This window comes from Hyperolius riggenbachi, chromosome 3, assembly GCF_040937935.1.
Source record: "Hyperolius riggenbachi isolate aHypRig1 chromosome 3, aHypRig1.pri, whole genome shotgun sequence".
NCBI classification, from domain to species: Eukaryota; Metazoa; Chordata; class Amphibia; order Anura; family Hyperoliidae; genus Hyperolius; species Hyperolius riggenbachi.
The window spans coordinates 141450759-141465401 of NC_090648.1; the positions used below are offsets into that span (position 1 = coordinate 141450759).

General features: G+C 44.8%; 1 protein-coding gene across 4 annotated transcripts in view; it reads right to left on the minus strand.

The window, feature by feature from the left end:
• Positions 1 to 14643, minus strand: part of DENND4A (DENN domain containing 4A) — a 205005-nt gene that overhangs the window by 87530 nt on the left and 102832 nt on the right. For all 4 annotated transcript variants that reach the window (XM_068275015.1, XM_068275013.1, XM_068275016.1 and 1 more), the window contains exons 2-4: positions 8216 to 8548; positions 4646 to 4898; positions 1955 to 2024 (exon numbers count right to left, since the gene is read on the minus strand). In XM_068275015.1, coding sequence (XP_068131116.1) covers positions 1955 to 2024; positions 4646 to 4898; positions 8216 to 8526 — 634 coding nt within the window. In that variant the 5' untranslated portion in view covers positions 8527 to 8548. The remainder of the gene's footprint in view (positions 1 to 1954; positions 2025 to 4645; positions 4899 to 8215; positions 8549 to 14643) is intronic.

Sequence of the window (14643 nt, forward strand, 5' to 3'; positions counted from 1 at the left end):
AGGCGAACATGGCCTCCACCCAGAGGAAAGCCCAGCAGAGGCTATTCTTCCTCCGCCAATTGAAGAAGTTTGGTATGGCCTAGAAACCTGTCCTGCTCCTCTATCCTGGTCTGGTATGCTGTCTCCTCCCCCAACAACAGACACAAACTACAGAGGGTCATCAGATCAGAGGAGAGGATCATCTGTATACACCCCCCCCCCTCCCCCCCCGTAACCACCTCTACAACTTCAGACTGTGCTCCAGAACATTGAGGATTACCAGCTATACTTCACACCCAGGCCACCACTTCTTCAGATAGCTCCCTTCAGGCCGGAGGTTTCGGTCCATCTCCACCAAGACCTCAAGGCACAGGAACCGTTTCCTCCCCACAGCCGTCAGCTCTTTAAACTCTCTCCCTCCCCCACTTCCCCGATCATTCTTCCGTTACAACTGTATGCGATAAAACCTGGTACACATTGTACATAATTGTGGTTGAACTCTATGTTAGCTGCATTTAAATTGCTGTATTGTACTGTGTACCTCTCCTATACTAGCCCTGTACATGCAAAGCCCAATTCCGGGAATAACCCAGTCGTGCTTGGCTAAATAAAGGATTCTGCTCAAAACTTGAAGATGAAGGTCTTTAACCACCTTGGTGGTAATGATGAGCTCAGCTCGTCCATTACCGCCGTGGTGGACTGCTCAGGCCCTGGTGGGCCGATTTCCACAAATTTTTTTTCTATACACGCAACTAGCACTTTGGTAGCTGCGTGTCTTACACGATCGCCGCCACTACCCACCGATGCACTGCTACCTGCCGCGAAAGAGGCCCCCCCCGCAGACCCCTTGCACAGCCTGGCCAATCACCGCCAGGCTGCGCTATGGGGTGGATCGGGACTCCCTCTGACGTCACGACATCGATGATGTCATTCTGTTCGTCGCCATGGCGACGGGGGAAGCCCTAAAGGAAATCCCGTTCAGAATGGGATTTCCTGATGGGTTTGATCGCCGGCGGCAATCGGAAGGGTGGGAGGGATTCGGCGGGGGGGGGGGGGGGATTATGTAGCTAGCTACATGATTTTAAAAAAAATTAAATAAAAAAATACTGCTGCGCAGCCACCAGGGCGATCTTAATAGAACGCCAGGGTGGTTAAGGCAGCTGAATAACTTTCAAGCTTTGTTTGACTCAGGCATAAGATGTTAACCTTTTGCTTCCATGAAAGCAGGAAGTAGACACTGCAGATTTATTGCAGGAGTTCTGTATGCTGTAACAAAGAAATGTTTTTCTTTAGGCCCCTTTTACAATTACCTGGCAAGTGTGCATCGACAATGCAAGGCAATGGTGCCTAGCACACTTACAGCGTTGTGTCGCCTTGTGCCGGAACTACCCGACTGGGCACAGAGTCACTGCAAATTCAACATCTCGTTACCGTTGGACATTTCCGTGGCGATACAGCAGAAATAATGAAAGTCGATGGACCACACAGAAATTTTGAATATGTTGACTGCGTTGGTGTGGCACGCATGCACGAAGTGACGGGAATGTCAGGGAATCCCAGTGACGTACTTCCTGTCCAGCAGAGAGCACGTCACACGGCAAGGAGTGACGCTATACATACGACCCTGTTGGCGCACTCTGCCACAGGGTCATATGAATGACCTCATCGCACCGCGATTGGGGTTGCAATGCGATTGGGGTGGAGCATCGCACCACAAACGCAACGGCCAGCTGTAAAATCGGCCTAAAATATTAATATACTGTTGCTTATCTTTTAGAGAAGAGAGGTTCTGAGTTCAGGTCCGCTTTAAAGAAAGAATGTAATTCCCATAAAGTTCTATTTAGAGGACTACAGTACATTTATCTCGTGTTTATTTTTACTCCAGGTTTTCTTTAACACTACCAGCAAAAGTATACTAGCGCTATGAGTTTATACATACATACATACATAGATAGATAGATAAAATGATGCTTACCAGCTTTGTAAGATACTGCATTGGCTTTAGCAACTGACTTTTTGTAACAGAGGTACACAGCCGAGCCCCACTAAACCAAAAAAAGAGAGAAATAGTAAAATAAGTTACAGCATATGTGAACATGAACATCTGTCTAACAGGCAGTCTCCAGTTATTTATAGCCACAGAAAGCTCCTCTTCTCATAAATAAGTCAGAGTTGGCCATCATTATACAGTATTGAGCAAGCATGATTAGCAGGTTTTCCTGGCAGCAGCTGTTATGTCTCATTGTTATGGAGGAAAAGCCCAAATCTAAGATCTAATCTGGTTGTTACTTTTCATAAAAAAAAAAATAACTCCTGGAGAAAAAGACGTATAGGGCAGAGAAGCGTTGCTTTATGAATTATATATTCAGCTACACATGTAAAAATAGACTAGTATTTAAGATTCAGTTCCGCTCAGACAGATGTATGGTGTGTGTGCAAAGGCCCTTTCACTACATCCTGCACAGTTCACTATGGGGTCAGCGTTACTCCATCAGAAAAGCATTACATTCATTATATATAAAACAAGGAGCGCTAGCACACAGCCATCATCTCTGTGCCTGCATAAAGAGCCAACATCTGATTGCCCTGGGTAACTGCACATTACTCCTCTAACAAGGATGAAATGCCAGTTGCTAGACTTCCACATCAATAGGCCAGTTTGAAACAAAGGCTTTGAAGAGGCTCTTTATAACATTTGACAATTTAAAATAGAAATATTTAGAATTATTTCCATCAAGCAAGAAATGCACTTAAACAGCAGTCTTGCACAGAAGAAGATATATGTGATAATTACTGTGTACAATCTTTGTATGACTAAAGTCTGTACATGTGTGCTTAGCCCTCTGATCCATTTCCTCCCCAGTTCCTTTTCTCTATTGACTGCCTGATGAAGCGGGACTTTGCCCATGAAACGCATTGCATACTGGAGCTACAATTCAATGTTATTTTTGTATTGAAATAACAAATCTTTGTCCGTTTGTCCTCGAGGAAGGCAAGTCCACCAACTTCCCCCTTTTAAACTGCTTTTAGACATTTTTATTCTACATTAGCGCCTCTGTTCAAACCTTTGTATCTGTTATGAGTTTATATTCAGGTTATTCGTTTCTTTTTTAAGGTCACATTTTGTTTAAAAACGGTCAGAAAACCAATTAGTGTGTAAAATACTCGAGCATCGTCTGCTGTAGGCATTGGTCTAGCTGAAGCAGAACCCAGGTAAATCTCATTTCATTAGCATGTCTGTAGATAATCACTGGCAGGTGAAAATACACAAAATGAAATGGAGAGTGTCACCAATTATAGTTGCTGAGACATGGACAGTGGCAGATTACTGCAACGTTCCCGGCCTTGCGATACTGTGCTAACCGCTGAATCTTTTAAAGCCTATATTGAAGTAAGTAAGGAAACATTTCTGTACACCCTGGAAGGTTCTAATCTATTGCAACACATTTCATTTGTAATAAAGCTGCCACATAGGTACACAGATTTATGACCGACTTAGTCGCATGATGCAGTTTCCATTTCCCACTCAAAATAACAGCATCTAGAAGGAGCAATTACACATGCAAGCCCCTGTATATTCTCTAGACTGGGAATGGGACAGGGGTTTTCAGGTTGCTCCATTGCAACCTCCATTATCTTAAAGAAAAACTTTACTGAATATAATGTATATGAATATTTTTTAAAATATGAATTTGTACATTTTTTAGTCAGTGTTTGCCCACTATACACACATTCTGAAATTTATCATAGTTGGTGGCATCACCAGTCGGCATGGAGACGCAGCGGACAGCACTCTCGCCTTGCAGTGATGGGTCTTCTCCATTCATTTTTGAGCCCACTGCTGCTCGTTGGGACCCTATTCACAGTCATGCCCCCGCCCAATTACAAGCATAAACGCACTGGAACACTGTCAACCCTTTGTCGGCAAATTAGCACAGAGTGTCTCTTGTGCATTGAGGAAAAAGTGCAGTGTGGCTACATTCATAAATGACTGGCAGTGCAGGTCAGCCCTGGAACAATGCATTTGAGGGGAATGAGGGAAGCCTCTGAATTTCCAACAGGCTTCATTTTACATAAGTATCTCACCTTTTCTCTAAATTTGGCATCAGGTACACTAACTACCCTAAGTAAACAGATGCTGGTTTTACACTTGCAAGTACTATTTCTGTCCGGACTCTCTGAAATCCAAGCCAGGCTTTCAAGGGAGTCTTAAGTGAGGAAGCTTATTTCGTATATAACTATGTAGAGGAAAGGCTCCTGCCATTTCTGTGCAGTCCCTGGTTGGAGTTATTTGACTTAGTTATTTACTAAGCTGAACAGCTCATCAGCACTCCTCGGTAGCCTACAGAACTACTTGTGTCCCTGAGTAGTTGTGTGAGTTCCGGCTTGAGCAAGCACAGTGCAGCTGCACTCGCCTCTGCAACTACTCAGGAAAGTGAGTAGTTCCGTAAGGCTGCGCTAGGAGTGTCAAAGATCTAACAACACAGGATGCACCAAGGCCCAGGAGGGCTCTATGGTAGAGTCTTCTCTTTACTCACGAGTGTATCAAACCTGAATTGCATTTCTCACTTCAGGTTTTCTTTAAGCACCTGGACACAGACGATGCACATTGTTTGACAAACACTATAAATGTAGGGCATAACTGTATTGCTACAGAAAGTCTTACCATGCTGCTATTAAGATTTTTCTCCACCTTGCAGAAAGTATGTGGTGGGGTCTCTCCTTTGCTTGGGATGATTATACAGATATCAGTTACAGCCAGGGAATTCTGGGACATATTTTCGGACGCTCTTCTGTAGGTAATGTATGCTTTTTGTGAGGAGGAATTGCTGCTGCTTATATTGGCAGGACGTCCACAAGGAGTAGTTTGAATGATATGACAACCCTGTTTCAGCCTCTCTTTCCACTCATACAACACCCTATAATAAAAACAAATTAAACATAAACACATTTAGATACACTATTTCATTGTAGAAAAAGGAAAAAAAAAAGCACTCAATTGATATTAATCAGAATCTATTTTATTTGGCCAAATAAGTTTGCAATAACAGGAATTTGACTTGGCAGTTGCTTAACAGACACAGACAATACGATACAAGGACACACAGTATAGATATTGTAAGTCAGGGACAGTATACGAATCAAAGTGGAAGCAAACAGGATGAAAAGCATTCATTTTCTGTTCTGTGCTGTAATGCTATCAAGTCATAGCAGTTCTAGTGTGGTCCTGCTGATCCTCTGCCTCTAATTCCTTTAGCCATAGACCCTGAACAAGCATGCAGCAGATCAGGCGTTTCTGCCATCATGGTCAGATCTGAAAAGGTTAGCTGCATGCTTGTTTCTGGTGTGATTACCGTATTTTTCGGAATATAAGACGCCCCGGCATATAAGACGCACCTAGGTTTAGAGGGCAAAAATCAGGGAAAAAAACAAAAAACTAAATCTATGTGCGTCTATACTGCAGGGGCGTCTTATGGACATTTATCCCCCCCAAAAAAATTTCTAAGCTACTCTATCTACACTACACTGCCCAGTTACACTACACTATGCCCTATTTCCCCACTAGTTACACTACAATACACTATACAGCAATACACTACACTACACTTAAACTAAACTTCACTGCACTAAACTTCACTGCACTAAACTTCACTGCACTAAACTACAATTAACTACACTAAACTACACTCCAATTAACTACACTACAATACACTTTCATACATTACCTGATCCTGCAGCCGCGATTCTCCCCCCCGGCTGTCGGCGATCCTCTTCAGCATCCTCTTTTCATCCTGGGTCCCGCAGCGCGATCCTCTTCAGTGGCAGCGGTAGGCAGGGACACCGACCGCCTACCGATATGCAGAGTCGCCGCCTCCATACACGCAGTTCTCTGCACTAGCCGCGAATGTGCGCCAGGGGTCATGCATGACGTCATGCATGACCCCTGGCGCACATTCGCGGCTAGTGCAGAGAACTGTGTTTATGGAGGCGGCAACCCAGCAAACTCCAGCGGCTATTATGCAGATGACCCAGCGGACTCCAGCGGCGATTATGCAGTTGGCCCAGCGGACCACGGCATAGTTTATGGAGATGGCCCGGCGGCTCTGCACAGCGGTAGGCGGCCGGTGTCTCTGCCTACCGCTGCCAGTGAAGAGGGAACCAGGTTGAAAGGAGGATGCTGAAGAGGATCGCCGACAGCCGGGGGGGGGGGGGGGGGGGGGGGGGGGGAGGATCGCGGCTGCAGGATCAGGTAATGTATAGCGGCGGTTCAGCTTCCCTGCGCACTCTGCATTGATTTTTTGGTATCTTTAGAATATAACACGCACCCACTTTTCTCCTCAAAATTTGGGGGAGAAAGAGTGCATCTTATATTCCGAAAAATACGGTAACTACTGATGCCAAATAGGTCAGATATTGTTTAAAATGAAATAAATAAGGCAACCTCCATAGCCCTCTTGCTACAGTTGTCCTTTAAATAAATATGGCGATGTCTTGGATATTCCTCGTCTTGTGGCAGGAAGCCGCTCTTGTTATATCCTGAGTTATGCTATTGGCAGCAACAAACTGCGCAGTGCAAGGATTTCCACTTAGTATATTCCAGGTTTTCCTTTGCATTTCCATAGAGCCGAGATTTGAACCCTGGTCTCTTATGTCAGAGGCAGAGCCATTAGGGCCTGTTTCCACTACGTGCAGATTGGATGCAAATTGGATGCAGAAAAACTGACTCCAATGAATGCCTATGGGCCTGTTTCCACTAAACTCAATTTTTCTGATGCAGATTTCCCCATAGGCATTCATTGGAGTCAGTTTGGCTATCATTCATAAAGCATTTCCGCATGCGGAAATGCTTAAAACAGCTGACTTTACTGACCACATAGCAAATTCTGCATTCATAAAGGCTCCTTCCGCATAAGAAGCTGACATTACCGAGCAAAGCGATAAATCACCACCTTGTGCGGTGATTATCATAAAATCTAACAAAATGTTAATTTATAAAGATTACCGCAAGCGGTGTAAGGACGGGAAGTACCGCTCCCTTGCATGTGGCGATAACAATGTTAAGTGAACGGAGACACAGACCTCCCAGGTAGAGTTGGGCGAACAGTTCGGCTGTGTTAGCCGAACTGCAGCCGAACTGTTCGGCTGCCCAAGCTGTCATTTATCTGTGGCTCTTACTACTTCCGGGTCGCAATGACCCGGAGTAGTACGTCTGCGCTGGCCCGGCGGAGCGCGTCCTAGATCGCGCTCCTGTTGCCGGGCACTCTCTGCGCATGTGTGTGATGTCATGAGTGACACAGCCGAACTGTTCGCCCAACTCTACTCCCAGGCAGCTGCAGTAGAGTGGAACACGGGGAAATGTATCAACTCGGCAGCTTCCTGTGCTTCCGTAAGCCTACCGCCTGCCTACCTACAGCCTAGTTCGGGGAATCTCCGCAGTGCTATCGCAACTGGCAACATTTTTATGAATGAGCAGCCAGAAGTCTAAAATACCGCCAGCGGTGTTTTCCCGCATGTATTTATTTTACCGACAGGACTTTCATGAATGATAGCATTTGTCTGCATCCATTCTGCATGCAATCTGCGTGTAGTGGAAACAGGCCCTTAACCAGTACACTATCCAGCCACTGCTTCCTATACATGTGACCCAAACCCATGTTACATGCATGCTCCTGGGAGGGACAAGAAACGTGAACAGAATCTTCACAGGAGTTGATACTCTCCTCCACTTTTTAATACAATGTTTTAATTATTCCTATCTTTGTCCTTGTTTATTCTGGTGAGTTAAGTGTGTGAAATTGTCCCAGACAGGGACAGAGGAGATAAACTCCTAAGGCAATTTATAACAGATTTCCACACTACCTACAGGAGGTATCTGTAGAGCATAACACAAGCACAAAGCAATGCACTGTCCTCCCACAGTACGCATGTATGTGTAGAGGTGGATTTGGCATTATCATGGGTTTCACACGAAGTGAAAACAGAGTATTAGCATTAAAATATATAAACACTTCAGGACTGTAGGACAAAGCCAAGGAGGTAAGCTTCTTTCCACATAATAGATTTTTAAATACAAAACAAAGCTTAAAAAGAATGAGCCAAGACTTGCTGAAAAAAAGCAACATACAGGCTAGTAAGCCATAAGAAACTGACAGGCTGACAGCCACCCAAGTTGTCAACAGACATTATTTTATACAAAGCAAGACTAGAGGGTGAGGTAGACAGACACATAACTCACCCCAAATCTGTTAGTGGAGGTTTGTCTCTCCCTCTCCTGTAGCACAAATATATCTGAGGTCCTCGGATGCTCCCATTATTCAGGTCCGCTGAGAGTCCAGTTGGGGTAGTGTCTATACATACATATCCCTGAGGCACCTCTTCCCCCAGGGATTTAATGATCACTGTAATATCAGTGATTGGTTCCTTTGGTTTAGCTATTTTATGACAGGCATCATTAAAGTGGATCTCTTCTTCAAGTAGTTTTGATGAATCGCTCAGTCCTGCGACCACAAAATAGTCGGCTACTCGGGGTCCTTTGTCTTCCATCATCTTCCGCGTTGGGCCAAGACAGCTAGAATCACAGAGACGCATATCAAAACAGGATTACAGAGAACAACAATTCCCCATGGTCTTGTTAAAAGGACAGCTACGCAGAACCATCTGCAAATAGAAACTAGCCTTCTGAAGAAGGATGTACACATATGGGAGGGGTGGAAATGTTCTTTAAAGAAGCCTACATCCTAGAAAGAATGATTTAGAAATCCCGTCATCTGGCCCACTGAGTCAATCTGTCCAGTCTGCAGCTCATCACACAACCCACAAGCAAGCATATGTACATAATTAACTGGATGCCGATGACATCTGATATACCAAATTGCACTTCCTTGTACAAGGAGAAACCAAAATCATTTTTAAACAACAGTTTAAATGTGTGTTTATAGGCGTAGCAGAGTGTATAGAGCACATTTCCAATCTGTTCATGATGTGGTGGAGGGGAAAAACCGTAACAAAAAGGTCATCTTAATTGTTGACAAGCTTAAAAAGAAAAGCATTTTTTTATAATGCAAAGCAAAAGAGAGAAACGGTAATAACTAGAGGGGATTGGGGGGGATCTGAGCTGCGGGAGCATCAACAACTAACCTTCCCCTCCTCTGATACAGGGAACTATCCTTCAGATCAGGTGTTTTGTGGCTACACTTGGTATTGGGTGTGAAGATCATGATGGCCACAATTGTTTTATGACCCTTGTGAGATGGGCCCCAAAGCCATGAAGGGAACCAAGGTGAGGCAAGGGAAGCGGTGTGAACACAGGGGGCACCATGATCTGTAGTTACACCACTGGAGGGAAATACAATCGTGGAGAGGACAGAGCAAAAACATAACACACCTCTTAATTTTGGGCACAGCTAGTCCCTAAGGCCAGGGTCACACTTAACAAAATTGCAGCAGTTTTCCTGCACTGCACAAAAACACAGGAAAAAAAACACATGATGCTTCCCAATGCACAATCGCAGTGAAGTGGGAGCAATGCCCCTTTACTGATGCGGAAAACTAAATACGACACTCATTTTTCACACATCTTGTGCTGTTCCCTATTGCAGACAATCAGCTGCTCTTAGCTGGCTGACTGTCAACACTGCAGATTAGTCTGCAGAAAAATGCCTCGGTTTTTCCACAAACTCGTGTGACACCCCTACCTAAAGCATATTAGCAGTTTTATGTTGGTTTGGGAGCCAGATGCTTGATTTGGGTGCTGACACTCAGCTACTGCATAGCTAAACACCACTGCCCAACTGATGTGTAGCTGAGCTCTGCCATTCAGCTGTAGGGATGATCAATGAGACGCAAATATTTCTGAGTTTATGCAAATCTATGTACATTTTTATGCAACTATATGCAGCTTGAAAATGGACTAATTTAGTCCCTCCCCAGGTTTAAATTGTACACAACAGAAGAAAGGGTCTGGGCACCAGATGCGTTGCAAATTCCCACCATTCATTTCATCAAGTCATAAATTTTGCGTAACCATTTAAGGGTTTGGGGAGGCGCCCAGATTGTCTACTGATGGGTATAATTGTCAATTATGTATATTCTGGCGTACAAGACTACTTTTTAACCCTTGAAAATCTTATGAAAAGTCAGGGGTCGTCTTATATGCAGAGTGTCATTGATGCCGGGTGATATGCCCTCTGCTGTTACCGCCTCTCAGATCTCGCTGCTGAGGACTGCAGTGAAGCGGCGCAGGCGCCCATGTGTGAGATCTGAGAGGCAGAGAAGGAGGTAAATCGGATACAAGGGTGGGCCAGATGAGTGAAAGAGCCATGTTTTATGGGCACAGCGCAATTTATTCTTCCATACCGCTCTGATAAACAGGGAGACAGGGAGAGCTGACCAATCCAACCAGTCAATTGCCTATATACTGGGTACCACATACAGTACAGCACCAGTATCTGTTCAAACATAGCACCAGTACAGTATATGATTTTTTTTAATTTTTATTTAGTGTGCATTGGAAGGGAAGTATTCTTATACAACGAATATATCCCAAACTCTATATTTTAACTGGAAAAGTTGGGGGGTTGTCTTATACGCCAAAATATACGGTACTATACAGTATTATATGAAGAGGTGTCTTACCTCCAAAGACTCACTCAGATGGGATATAAGAAGTCTTTAGTATAAGCGGTTAATTGTACACAACGTGTTTCACGGGTCTCAGTCCGCTTCCTCGGGTCAATACAAACAAATCTTATATCAAGTCGTGTGGGGCACGACACTACACTCCTGATCCTCGACATCAGTTGGGCATGTGTACGGCCCTAACACCAAAAACCTAGATAAAAGTAGAATCAGTAGCAGCACTTTCCTCATACAATATTGGTCTCACCTAGTGCCCACATTAACAGGTGCATGAATCAAATGCATTTGGAAAAGGACATAAAATATTCAGCGATTCCTTTCACTGACGCCAACAATGAGCGCACTGCCAGAAGCAAAAGCACTGACAATCTAACTTAGCAAAGTGACAGCACAGAAGAGGATTGCAGAAGGCTCCAGGTTTATAATGAACACAGAACATAATTTGCCTTTTGTGTGTGAAGCCAGTCTGATTCGGTGATTACAGGCTATAAAAAAAGAATATAGTTGTGGGCCGCATGCAGAAGCACTGCAGGAGTAAAAAAAAAAAAAAAAAAATTAATAATAATATTAGAAACTCTCCACTGACCAATTATTTCACAGCTAAGGAAAGTATAATTTAAGAACACAACAGTGTCATTAAAGGGAACCTAAACTGAGAAGGATATGGATTTTTCCTTTTAAAATAGTACCGGTTGCCTGACTCTCCTGCTGATCCTGTCTCTCTAATACTTTTAGCCACAGCCCCTCAACAAGCATGCACATCAGGTGCTCTGACTGAAGTCAGACTGGATTAGCTGCATGCTTGTTTCAGGTGTGAGATTCAGCCACTGCTGCACCCAAAGAGATCAGCAGGACTGCCATATCCCTCTCAGTTAAGGTTCCCTTTAAGGCTGCTGTGCGTCAGAAAGCTCTGCAGGCAGGAGACAAGTCAAGGATGGCTCAAAGTAATCCTCATTCTCACTCTTCTACACACAGAGCAGAAACCCCTGTACTGACAGGGCAGAACTCCCCCCCCCCTGTACTGACAAGGCAGAACCCCCCCCCCCCTGTACTGACAAGGCAGAAACCCCCCTGTACTGACAGGGCAGAAACCCCCCATGTACTAACAGGGCAGAACCCCCCCCCCCCCCCTGTACTGACAGGGCAGAAATCCCTGTACTGATAAGAGTATACATTTCAAGTCACTACAGCACAGGTGTGAAACTTAAGGCCCACGAGTCAAATGTAGCCCTCCTTGCCATTTTATGTGGCCCTCAACAATAGCACATTGCTTTCCCATCCAGACAGGGTTTGTGGTTGAAACAGTTTGAGGTGGGGTGAAGCAACAACCCATGGGACCCCACCCAGCAAAATTTCACCCCCCCCACCACCGGTGATTCAACCCACCCATATGGGTGGTAAAGCGCACACACTCCCCTCCCCCCCCAAAGATTAGAGCCGTGTAAGAGTTACCTGCACCAGCCATGCGTTGGATATCTTCTGTTCTTTTCAGTAGCTGCACCCTCTGTGCTTCCACACCTTCTCCCCATCATGTGACATGCAGAGGTATGCAGCATAGTGTGTCAGGAAGATCAGAGGAATCCCGAAGCAGCACTGGAGCAGGTAAATATTAAACTGCAACCACTGCGCTAATCTGCAGAAGGGGGAGGAGTGGGCCTCCACAGTTGCTACGCTACGCCCGGCTTTCACTCATGTGGGACGCCGCCATGCTGCTTCCCTAGTTCCTGGTTGCGCCCTGGGCGGAGCCTAACTACGCAACCAGGAACTAGGGAAGCAGCACGGAGGCGTCCCACGTGAGTAAAAGCCAGGAGTAGCGCGCATGAACGGCGGAAACGAGTGGGACTACAAGGACTAGCCAGCCGGTGGCCAACCAAGCGGGGGAGAGCCCGTATTGAAGCAAATACTCTATGTGCTTATACCCAGTGGGAAAGTGTGAGTGCATTATCTTTTTATACACAATAAATTTAAGACGGTTTTACGCTATGAGAGGCTTTTTATTGGGTTCTAGAAATTGCATGGTGATCGTAAAGATGGCATCATAAAGTGGTGGAGTTCTACCCAGTATTTTGCCAGAGTAGTGGGGGACAACCCAGGAACGGTCCCAATGCTGCAATAGACCCATCTGAGGGTCTTCATAGACGGTGAGTCGGGCACCAAAGGGTAAGGTGGAGGCTGTTCTATTGGATGTTTGCCAGGCACAGGGGAATATCAAGTTTTATCTCTAATTTTGGATGCAACGAGAAACTGGATCCTAACCTGCTTTGCAATATTGATGTGTAATACAAGTGTATTAGGAGTGTTTTACAGTGCTTTGTGCACATAATTTTTAATAACAGGATAACCAAGAAAGATTTCCCAGAATGCACACATCTTCTGGCAAAATCCTTGTTGGAAATGGATTGATCTACTGCTCCATTGCTAGAATTTGGTATCTAGCTTTGCAATAGATCTCCACATCGCTCCATTACATGAAGTGCTAAGCCTGCAAAAGGAGAGTTAATTTTGGCGGTTTGCGTGACAGCGAATTGGTCATAGGTCTTTAATTAGCACCAAATATGTGCAGTTCAAGAAAACCAGACGAACTGCTGTGGGGCTGAGAAGTGTCACAGTAGCTAGGCAGCCACTGGCAAATTTCAAGGGGAAAAGGTACAGGCTGCTGATATTAAAACAAAGCACACCTTACAGCCTGCAACAAGTATACTTTATATAATACAGACCTTTCTTTACATTGGTGAAGGAGGTGAAAGGTTAAAGGACACCTGCAATGAGTGGCATACTGCTGCAATCTTTAGGGCTCGTTTCCACTTGTGCGTCTGCGAGACGCACGCCGGCACTGAGCGGGTAGCCGGGATCGCAGGCAAATCCCATGAGCCGTGCCCTGTGGGGGTTCCAGCCGAATCGCTACCGCAAGCGATTCGGCCGGCGGCACCATTCTCCCCTATGGCAGAGTTTCCCCGTGTGATTCATGTGCAGGGAAACTCTGCGGAATCGGGCCCTTATTGTTTTTTTTAACAATACCAATTCCCTTTCTGTTCTGCTGATCACACATTACTTAACTCCGCCCACATTATGCTGATTGGCGCACTGTTGGTGGGTAGGGTATTTAAGGATTGATGAGAGAGGTGTTTTATGTCACGGCTATTTTTTGCAATTTGAGAAAGGGCAATTGCCCAAAACAGCAGTCTGTCATTGCAGCCTTGCTAAAATAAAAGAGCTATAATTCTATTTGGTGGTACTGACCCATCTTTGAGCTATAATACAGTCTTCAAAAAGGGTCAGCACTGCCAACAATTATAGCTCTTAAAACGTAGCTCTTTTATTGAAAATCCATAAAAAAATAAATAAAAAAAAAATTAGTATAAAGTGATAAAAAGTGCAGGGCTGAGATCCAGCAACAGCCCTCTGTTTCAGGCAAAGCAGCCTTTCCTTAGGGTGGTCAGACCCACACTGAACCAACATCAAATCCACACACCTTATATACAGCCCGTGTATACAAGGTGTGTGATTTTGATGTTGGTTCATGTTTTAATACTTGGAGGTGCTGACCCTTTTTGAAGACAGTACTGGGAAGAGGAGCTTGAATGAGCTGCAGATTGACGTGTAGCGGGCAGATCTATGGCATGTTCACAGTTTTACATCAAATAAAATCTATATGTACAAAGGCAAGTAAAGCATTTCACTTATTATGCCATGATCCGTGGGTCTAGTAAAATACATGATTCAGGGATACCAGCATGATAAAATATAATTAGAAGACACGCTGCAGATCTCCAGCTGAAATGAAACACACAGTGAAGGTCTTCACTGATCATTGAAAACATTAATCTAGTTAATAGGCAGAGACGGGGGCTTGGGAGGTGGATGTAACAAATCTGCCGCTTACAGGAAAAGCAAAGAGTGATAAGAGGGCCTCCTCCCCCCCAAAAAAAAAATTATGAGTAAACTTTCAAGTCCATACCAATTCCATGATAAGGCGGTGTTACCATTTTAGTTGAGAAGGGACATTTCTGTTCTCTGCCAGCTGCA